At 37.6% G+C, this 10,919-nt stretch overlaps 2 protein-coding genes across 2 annotated transcripts; both read left to right on the top strand.

The window, feature by feature from the left end:
• Positions 1 to 1,578, top strand: CBG28019 (the record flags this gene model as incomplete). Its single annotated transcript, XM_045240404.1, has 3 exons — positions 1 to 333; positions 376 to 547; positions 593 to 1,578. 3 exons carry the CDS (start codon positions 1 to 3, stop codon positions 1,576 to 1,578), a joined length of 1,491 nt encoding a protein of 496 aa, XP_045098414.1.
• Positions 1,579 to 6,231: 4,653 nt separating this feature from the next.
• On the top strand, positions 6,232 to 10,432 carry CBG05293 (the record flags this gene model as incomplete). Its single annotated transcript, XM_045240403.1, has 4 exons — positions 6,232 to 6,249; positions 6,774 to 7,076; positions 7,119 to 7,269; positions 9,708 to 10,432. The coding sequence occupies 4 exons, from the start codon at positions 6,232 to 6,234 to the stop codon at positions 10,430 to 10,432; spliced, it is 1,197 nt and encodes a 398-aa protein (XP_045092899.1).
• Between the last annotated feature and the right edge of the window lie 487 nt (positions 10,433 to 10,919).

Raw genomic sequence — 10,919 nt, 5'->3', positions numbered from 1 at the left:
ATGGAAGCTCTTGCTCCAAACCTACCACAAATCGAGAATGACGGCACTCTCTTCAAAAAACCTCTGCCACCAGCTCACTTCAAAAGATACAAGGCGAGTAGACAACTAAGGAAGAAAATACGGAAACGGGAGCCAAAAACTATTCATCTGCCGCTCAATATTAACGCGCTTCTGTTTTTTGCCAAGCGTGCAAAAACCGAACAGCTGAAGCTATTCCCTATGAAACTAGGAATGATCTGTGTGATCGGAAACCACAGCGTCAGTATTCCCAAAGTGATCATCGACGAGTATAAATCGTACCTAGATAAAGTGAAACTAGTTAAAATTCAGAATGTGAGTGTGAGGTCGTTGATCCATAATCATGAAAATTTATAGGCGATAAACAACTTGATTGCTCGATCCAGTGGAAGAGTTACCGTGGAACATGAGGAAAAAGAAAATGAGGATGATAATATGGAAGAGGGAGAAATTTTCCAAAATGAAGAAGGTGAAGAGGAGTTTGAGGAGGGCGAAGATGAAATCCAAGAGGAGGAAGATGTGGATAGTGGTCAGTTCTGATTCTTTCAGTTATTTCTCATTATCCCTATTTCAGATGGCGAGATCGACGAGGAGTTGGAAGCTGTGGTTCGGGAATTGGAAAGGAAACGTATAGAGAAATTGAAAATTGAATGTGCAGCTCCAGCGGCCAAGGAAGAACAATTTTCGGAAGCTGCAAATAACCCAACAGAAGCTCCGACAACTCAAGGATACTGGACTCCACAGCTAGTGTCCGCAAATGCAGCTACTACCCCATTGATTAACGTACCCAATGATGGTTGGGATATGAGCAGCGCTAGCGTGTTTCGATCGATTACAATCAATGAAAAAAAGTTCTTTTCATTTGTGAACTTGAGAGTAAAACTCCAACTGTTTTACAAAAACAGCAAAAGAAGGGAGAATCCAGCACCACTTCAAAGAATTCTCGATGTTAAAGATTATATGACGGAAGAAATGAAGAAATCTGATGGAAGAAGTTTGATTGATTTAGCCGAGTCCATACTTAAGGAGATGGGTCAAATGAAAGTAGGGGAAACGATTGATGCTAATATTTTCAACACGCATTTCTTCTTGGTGCAAATCAAAGTTCCTAACGGAGCAACCTATGTGAGAGATCTGAATCGATGCCACGATCGGATACCCGTCCTGGATCCACCTATTATGTACGAAATGGTTGAAAATGAGAAAGTATCTCCCCACACAGGACCACACCCTCGAGCTGACAAATACCCTCCTGGCTTCTCATATGCAATGATTGAGTACTGTGAAGACCCTTATTGGATGCATCCATTGATAGTCCAGTCATCTGGAATAAAAGCGCCCACACGTCCGTCCGATCACGAAGAACAAATGCGAGAACTCTTCACAGTCCCTCCATTCGATTCAGACCCTGAGCAAGTTCCTGGAGTTAGTGTCATCCCCATCCCTCAAGAGGCTTTGGATCTGCAGTATGCTCGAAGAGATGCATTTCGTCGAGAACAAGCAGCAGCAGCAGCCGAAAACGACAATGCAGGTTTAGATGGAGAAGAACATGATGATTAGACATTAATCAACTGAATATCTGTAATTTCGCGGTATGCTCCGTAATATTGTATTTTTGCATACTTGTAAAATTCCGGGCCTGAAAAAATTTCAAGGCCCGGAAAGCCCGGTAGCAAAAATTTTGTCATTTTGAAACGAATTTTGAGCCCTCAATACAATTTTCTATATTTTTTTGTGCTTTTTGGATTGTTTGTCTGTTTGATCAAAAAATATCAACAAAAAAAACTCGAAAAATTTATTGATCGAAAAAAATCACATAAGGGTCCCCTCTTATGTGTTTTTTAAAATTTTCAAAACTTGTGGAATGACAGGCCCGCCGGGCCGGGCCTCCAAAATTTGGGAAAAGGCCCGGCCCGGCCCGGCCCGTTACAAGTATGTATTTTTGTGTAAAACTTTAGTTTTACGTGTTATATTGATTTCATCGTTTATCTTTTATTCTTTTTGCTGTCTTCTATTATTTTCATAATTCTTCAAAACTTTCGTTTCCTGTCCCTAAATTTATATCAATTTATATCCAGTACTTTTGCAATCTCTGTAATTTCACGGTGTGCTCAGTGATATTATACTTTTGTGTGTTTCTCGCTAGACCAATTTGATAGTTAGTATTCTATTTCATTATACAGTGATGGCTGGAATGTTATCTCTAAATAATAATTTCAGTGGAAATTGTTAATTTTGGGTGCCTCAAAAATAAGTTTAATTTTTTTGTTTGGACTGAAAAAATTCTAAGATTATAAATTTGATATCAAACTCAACTTTTGTGATTTAATTTTTTTTTCTACAGTCACTTGTCGGAAAAATACGTTGCGTGAGAAAGTTGTACTGTTTTCACCAACTTCAGTGGTAATTTTAGAACTCCTGAGATGCTTTATATTTGACTTGATATAACTTTCCGAAAACTTATTCAGGCTCCAAAAATTGAAAATTCAGAGGTAGAATTTTAGACGGTACTGTATTTCTTTTATTAATTTCATATTATTCTTATTCGGCGCCGATGAACCTTGTGGCCGAGTTTTTGTTTAAAGCCGGTCCTGAAGAGGAAACAACTACGGTTGTTACAAACAACTGCATGCGCCTTAAATACAATACTTCGGAATTTTCTAATTTTTACTCATTTTAGGCAGTTTCCTGCTTCATAAGGAAATTCAGCTGATTTTTAATGAGAATATGAAAAGATTTAACGAAAACAAGCAAAAAATCTGAGGAAAGTAGGCAAAAATTGAAATGTTTAAGGCGCATGCAGTTATTTGTAAAAACCGTAGTTGTTTCCTGTTCAGGACCGGCAATGCGCCTTTAAATAAAAACTCCGCCACAAGGTTCATCGGCGCTTAACAAGAATAATACCTCCACACATTCTCCTGTTACTGTTCATGAACGTTCATTAGTTCCCATTCAGTACTTTTGTAATCCAGTTCGAAATACCGTAAGAAAAAACACCCATGTCGTCAATTTCGGTGCATGTTTCTTCTCTCCTGAATCCTATAATTTTTATAATTGTGACTTTTATGATTATATGTGTTCTCTCGCATGATATTCAGTGAATAAATAACTGTGCTGAATGTCAAAATTCAAGTTAATTGTTTTGGAAAAAATCATAATTTCAGAGTTTCAAGAGTTTCCCAGAAAGCAAAATACAAAAAAGTCTTGAAATAAAATGAATAATTTCTCTGGCGTCAGTAAATCTACACTCCGCAAACATCTGAAAACCCGGTGATTTGCGTCATTTTCGTTTGATTGTTTTGGGGACAAAGATCGAAAAATAAGTTTGCTGAAAACTAACATAAGAACAAAAGGCATTCAAAAAAGTTGATACATTGAAAAACGTATCAAAAATAGATAGGAAAAGGAGAAGTTATGTACATTTAATGAAAGATACAAGAAAATATAGGTGAACATTAATTCTGGAAATTGAAGAATTTTACAAGAATCGAGTAGCGACATTTTTTGAAAATTACCGAATGTCTTCTGAATTTGTTAAACAACACTCTGAAGTACTATTGAAATTATAAGATTCAATTTTTTTTCCTCAATTTTTTAGATTTTCCAAACTTCCCTTAGTATTTCAGTTTCGAAGAATTCAACACTGGAAACTACTGCAGAGAAAAATATTTCGAATTTTGAAGAAACTAAAGTCCACACAATTTCCGATTTATCCAGACTAATATTCGAATTCTCATCCGGGCCCTTGGCACTACAAATATGTGTATATCCTACTCCCATTGATTTTGCAAATCTCAATTTTCTGCCTCGCCACACAATGTATATTCGTATTCCAATGCGATACGGGTGGTCTATACGTTTTCCAGGAAGAACAAATCATTTGAGGAGAGCGCTCGACATAGAAACGTCTCGAGCGGGCGAGAAAGTGTTGTCTGCAACGGAGAAGAATGAGAAAGGGAGTAGGGGGCGAATGCAAGGATGGCGCTAAAGGGTGGTCGTCGGCTCGAGGCGCCCCGTGTCTTCCTCTTGTTCCTCACACGCTTTATTTTAGGTTTGAAGTATACAAACCTCGGTTAAGATAGATAAGAGAATGTTGTAGTACGGTAAGTTCCAGTTGCAACTTCGTCAGCCTGGTGTAGACTTAAAATGATTTTTGGAAAATTTTTACAATTGCATACCAAGTAAGCGTACGACCAAAAAGCTGTTGTAGATCTTTTTGCAAGGTGCATTATTAAGAATATCTTATTCTTAAGGTAATTTTATTTTGCAGGTCTTATTCTTAAAGTCCAACAGAATAATTTAAATTTCGTCAAGTTCTTGACCTATCTGAAAATATTGAAGGGTTCAAAACAGACATAGATCAAAAACTTTGCATGTAGAGAATATTTGAAAACCCCCTAGTTTATCTGCTTTTTGCCGATATCTGAAAGAGATCCCTTATTTACCTATTTTTGCACTGAAAATATGAGAAAACAAGTGTCTCTCAGAAATCAACAAATAGAAGAAAAACTAGAAATTTTCAAACATTTCTGTACATGCATAGTTTTGAACATATCTTACTGACCGGTACTGTATGTATTCAAGTTACCAAAAAAGCGTGACATTACTTCTCAATTTACAGTGTGTTTTTCCTCTACATTCCTGAGGTTTGCTACTGAGACAGTGTTTCCCATTTCCGTTTTTCCCTCCTCTGTTTCTGTCCACTTCTTACCTCCAAGGTCGCGATCCACCCTATTTGTCTCTCTATCGGTACCTGTTGTTCTCCATCACGCGTTAATCTTCATTATGACACCTTTTCTGATTTACGACCGCGTTTCCGTATCATTTTATCTGTATGCGAAAGAGAGGGAAACGAAATATCTGTTGTACAAATGATGACACGGCGCCCCCCCCCCCCCCGATTCGACTAGGGAGAATAGGCATCTGCTGTTTTACGAAAATTTACATTAAAGAAAATTTTGAAAACAGCTATAATGAGTTTTTTGATTGTTTTGATTAAAACCTAGCTCTCATAACAGTTGTTATTTTATTCAGGTTATTTGTCAGCGTCCCTTGAAGAGCTTACTATACGATTCCCTTTTATTAAGACTTCCAAAATTTGAATTTGTTGTTTATTTTGCTCATTTCCTTCCACTTATTCCTATTAAAAACCCAACTTTTTAGACATCCTCTAGCTTTAATATTTTCCAAGAACTACCGTATCCCTCTGCTCTTCTTCTACGTCACCCATCTTTTTTTTTCTTGGAGGCGTGGACCACACACACTTAGCAGAAAATAAAGAAGATTAGCACACACGATGCAAAAAGGCGTCCCCCGCGAAGAAAGCAATGCGTGCCAAAATTGTATCAATTATTTATTTGGATATCCTATTCTAGGCGTGAAAAAAAGGGAATCATTTTTCTTGTTGAAGCTAATTACGTGGAGACTTAGGTCCATTTCTTTCTGGCTGGGCTCAATTTATTTTCATTTTTGAATTTGTTTTTGTAGTCGGGTATAGTGGGAAAAAATTTGTTTTGGATCAGAAACTACGGTGTATAGAAACTACTGTTAGTTATCACAGACTATATATGTTTTAGTATTTTCGAGAACAGACAGCTGTCTCTGAAAAAAATCGTATCATATTATTAGTTTTGAGACACTATCTGGTCAACACAATCGCTAATTAGTCTCCAGAGAGTCGCCGTAGATACCGTATGTCTACAACGATACGCTTATATCATCCCTCCCTCTCCGCCCACCCCGATTTCTCAATTTTCACGTTTTCCCGTTTTCAATGAAATGCCCAATTTTCACTGATAACCATGATAATCCTGGTTTTCTGCCTACTAAGCACTGATAACACCGTTTTCCCTACTCTTCTCCCATTTACGACTTGATGATGGAAAAGGAGGAAAAGTTCTCTTCTGTTTAAATCTTATCACCAGACTACTGATCAATATTTCATTTTTATTAATGCGATCACAGAGTGCTGAAAATTCGACAACTAGGTGCATTTTGCCTCTTTTAATGGTCTGATTTGCGTTTTTTCTTATCAATTTTATGGCTCCAAAAGTTTAGACTCTGCCCTTCTACCTGTGTACTGTGGACTTACACAATTTCCTTTTTTTCTCTTTGACCGTCCAACATTCCGAACTAATTTACTCAACATTCCTTTGTGATTGATTGTTATTCAGGTTGATGTGGCAAACTATCTGAATCGACAATTTTTGGAAAATGTCTGATGTGAATGAGGTGAGAGTGCATTTTTGTTTGACAAGGGAACCTCTCCATATGTTACCCGGGGATTCTGATGATACTTATGCTAAATAGTAGTACACAGGCTATCTAGAAAACTCGGCATTTTTTGAATTTGTTGGAACTCGAAATTTTCATATTTTCTATTTTTCTGACTTTCCTATTGAAGTGGAGCAAAGGTGCAATTGACATAAACGCTTGTCAGTTTATCACATTTTAAATAACGAAAAGTTGAACGTCTGCCATAAAAATGAACGGAGTTATGATTGCTCAAACTGTCCCGACTCCGAATTCACGAAAAATCATAAAATGCCTCGCCATTTGAATAGACCTTCACGAGGGCCGCTATAACTTCGAGGTTTTTTAGATAGCCTGTGTATTTCTATTTAGCATAAGTTTCATCAGAATCCCCGGGTAACATATGGAGAGGTTCCCGTGTGAGAATGTATATTTTTCATCTATTTTTTGGTATTTACAATATCCCGCATGGTTAAGTTATCTTGCATGAATTCTTTTTTCAGACAATCTCTGACATAGCACGCCCTACAGACTTGCATAGCGCAAACATCATACCATTCCAACCCGATGAAGGAATTTTCAAAGTTCCCGATTTACCACCATGGCGCCTGAAGGCAAAGGAAACTAAAGAACGACGGAGAATTCTCAGAATCAGCGACCCCCGAAGAAAACGTGTCCGACGGAGGAAAGTTAGGCATGATGAGGATTACTCGTTTCTTGAAATTTATAAAATGAACATTGAGTATATGTACGCTGAAAAGCATGAGTCTCGCTTGAGCATGTCTGAAAAAGCTTCATTTGGAGAAGTAAGAGTTTACAAGGGAATGTCTTCAAAAAATAATATTTAGGATATGCCAATCGGTCAACTTGTTGAGAAAGATCAAGAAGAGGAGGCGAACCTTGGAGATCCAATGAGTGATAACGATTTGGATGAGAATGAGACTGCCCCTGAATCCAATTCTTCGTTTGAAGTTTCAGGAGAAGAAGATGTCGACAGTGGTGAGTTACGCACTTTTAGAGTAATTAAATACAGTCAGAAGGATTTTTCTGGAGCCTGGAGCTTGGCAAACAAATTTCCGTGCACTTAGAAAACTTTCGATGGTGTAAAACAGACTGAAATTGAAAAGACATAATTATTTGTGAAAATTCCTATTTTTTCAGATATTTGCCGATTTCTGAAAGACACCTTTTTTGGCTCCTTTTTGTACTGAAAGCGGGCAAAAAAGGAAGTCCCTCAAAACTAGGCTAATGGCTGAAAAATGAGAAACTTCCGATAATTTTTGTACAGGTGTTTGTTTGAGTGGGTTTAATGTTCTCAGAGAATCCAAACTCAGAATTTTGACATTATTCGCGAGAAGAGTAAGAAACATGAAAAATCAATTCTCGTTTGAGAGGAAATCTTCAAGACATTAGTTTCCCTTTCATATAGATTCCCCTTTTTTGTGTGTGTAGTTTTGGGACTCTTTCGCATTTCGTTTAATTTTCTGAATATTGATTAACTCAATTTCAGAAAGCAGATACTTGGGACTTAAAAAAATCATACTTGTGGATAAGATGGGCGGCCCGCGCGCCGGACCGGGCCAGGCTGAGACTTTTCTGAAAGCGGGCCGGGCCGGGCCGGAAAAAATTACACATGCCGGCCCGCTTTTTGAAAATTTTGAAATTTTAGAGCAAATCATCATTTTTCAAGATGGTTTTTCTCATTAATAAATAAAAATCCAGACTAGAGGACAATTCTGTCAAAAAAAAAACTGTTTTGATGTCGTTTTTAGAAAAACAATATCATCCTTGGCTTAATGAAGTTTTATTTTTTTGCTAAAAATTCAATTAAATTGATTTTTTCGGATGGTTGTATGCATTTGAATTAATTTTTGTGCTATTAAAAATATATTGGCACATTTGAAAAGTAACATTTTCGGAAAGTTGTCCTAGGCGGGCCGAGCGAGCCGGGCCGGCTAGCGCGCCGGGTCGAGGGTCTTGAGGCAAGCGGGCCGGCCCGGCCCGGCCATCCACATGAATGCAAAAAATTGTGTCTTCGTGAAATCGGAAAAATTTTGAGATTTCAAAGTTCTCACCTAGGTCTGTTTTACACCCTCCGGAATTTTCACAGTGTTCAGAAACTTGACAACCCAGTTTCAACCTCCTAAAAATGGTCGAAATCCACTTAGAACAAGTTTTTGTACAGTGCGCGTCATAATGATAGCACCACCCCATTTTTTGAGGTTTTCAGAAAAAGTAAAAAACTAAGAGAAAAAAAGCTAATGCCATTCGATTCAGCATCCCAAAAAACCTATGTGTCCCCTGAATCAAGTACCAGTCAAATTTATTAGGACTACAGTAACCAAAAGTCTGTCTGCACACAGCGCCATAATGATAGGACCACCCTGGAAAATGAAAAATCTCCAGTTTTTTTTTGAGAAATAAATTGAGAATAATTTGTTGGAATTCGTTAAAATAGTTTTTAAACAGTATGTCTTGACAGTCTACACAAAAATTGATGTCTCTATTCAACTTTGAGAAAAAATTATTTTCAGACATTTTCGTCATTTTTTGGGTTTTTGGAATAAATCTTGAATAACTTGGCTCCTGGGTATGATTTCGAGCTGGAACTAATAAAAAGCATCTTGAATGTGCTACTGATCATGTGATAATTGTTCAAGGCATTCATGAGCTCTGGTAGCTCATAACTGAACTCGAGTTTTGAACTGAAAAAAATTCCACATTGAAAATGTTTCAAAGGTGTGCAAAATGTTTCAAAGATGTTCTAAATTACCAAAATTGCCTTTGAAACTATGATTCTGAACGGAAAAATGATGTTTACTTATGAAATCCAGTTTTTTGAAGAAAATCAGAATCACCGAATTTCAAGGTTTGTTTTCGAAGTTTCAGTTTTGTTTGAAATAGGAACAGCGGCTCAGAATAGCATGAAAACAATCAATACACACTGCAGACCACTGCAAAACTATTTCCTATCAGTTTCAGCGCAACAGTCCACCCAGGAGCCAAGTTATTCAAGATTTATTCCAAAAACCCAAAAAATGACGAAAATGTCTGAAAATAATTTTTTCTCAAAGTTGAATAGAGACATCAATTTTTGTGTAGACTGTCAAAACATACTGTTTAAAAACTATTTTAACGAATTCCAACAAATTATTCTCAATTTATTTCTCAAAAAAAAACTGGAGATTTTTCATTTTCCAGGGTGGTCCTATCATTATGGCGCTGTGTGCAGACAGACTTTTGGTTACTGTAGTCCTAATAAACTTTACTGGTACTTGATTCAGGGGACACATAGGTTTTTTGGGATGCTGAATCAAATGGCATCAGCCGTTTTTGTCTTAGTTTTTTAGTTTTTCTGAAAACCTCAAAAAATGGGGTGGTTCTATCATTATGACGTATATCTTATCGACCGGTTTTATATGGCATTTGATTTTCAGATGGAGAGTGTGACGAAGAGTTGGAAGCAACAGTTTTGAAGATAATGGAGAAAACAAAAGAATTTCGTAAACTGAACAAAATTTGGAAGGCTGACGACATCCTCGATTTGGAAATTTATCACCTTCCACAACTGTACATGAAATGCCAGGGCAAGGAGAACAAACTACCGGTTAACGTTCAAGTTGTGAAAATCGACCCATTCATGGTTGCCGCTGAAATCAACTCGGTTGGAAGATCCGTCATTGATGTTGGGTTGGATATCCTCATTGAACTTGGCGAGCTCGTTTTGAATCCAATAGCCGCTTTTAATGAGCACTTCTACTTGGTCAAGAAACGAATTACTGCTCACTCGGATCGTGGTGATATCTTCAACCGCTGCCATCCCCGCGATCCTCGGATTGAACCTCCTGTTTGGTATGAGTTCTGCCAAGCTGCGGAAAAAATGTCTGCTGAAGCGAAAACCAAACATCCACGCGCCAACCAGTATCCATCGAAATTCTCGTATGAATTGATTGAATTTTTGAGGATCCGTATTGGGAGAACCACGAGGGCAAGATACCAGATGGACTTCAAATTCCTCAACGTCCATTTGATATTGAAGATGTCAGAAACAACCGGATACCCGACTCGGAGGCGCCAAGGGAATGTTCGCCTGAGGAAATTCCAATGTTTATCAACGGCAGCCGGGATGAGGAAGAACAATCTCCATAAATATCTCTATTAATTCTTTCCAATTAATGTAAACCAAAAGTTCAACTTTCAGTCAGTTTCAGCCTTTCAGTGTGCTAGACGGATGTTTTTTTTCCTTTTTTCGATTCTATGAGAACTTGCCGAATTCTCAAGATCTCGACATGTTCAAGATTCTAGTAATTCCAGCAGCACTTTCATTCCTTTCTTTCTAGNAATCTGTCCAACAGATCAGAACTTTTCTATTGTAAGGCCTTTAAGGTCCTTTTTCCATTTCTTTTATCCTCTTTTTTTGACTTTCATTTTCATGACCTATTTGCAAAGCGTCCTGGTTTTTCTAACCTATTTTTTGATTTATGCCGCGCTCAAAACGGGGGTCCTACTCAAAAAACTGATAAGCTCTTGGGCATGATTGCTGAACCAAACTTTAATACAATTGATTTTCCATTTTTCGACATTGCTGGGTTTTTTCATTAACGACATATCAGATGCAGTATTGGCATGCATTATTCGAGAATTCATTA

Source organism: Caenorhabditis briggsae (genome assembly GCF_000004555.2).
Source record: "Caenorhabditis briggsae complete genome, chrX, whole genome shotgun sequence".
NCBI lineage: Eukaryota > Metazoa > Nematoda > Chromadorea > Rhabditida > Rhabditidae > Caenorhabditis > Caenorhabditis briggsae.
This window is presented reverse-complemented; position numbering and strand designations above follow the sequence as displayed.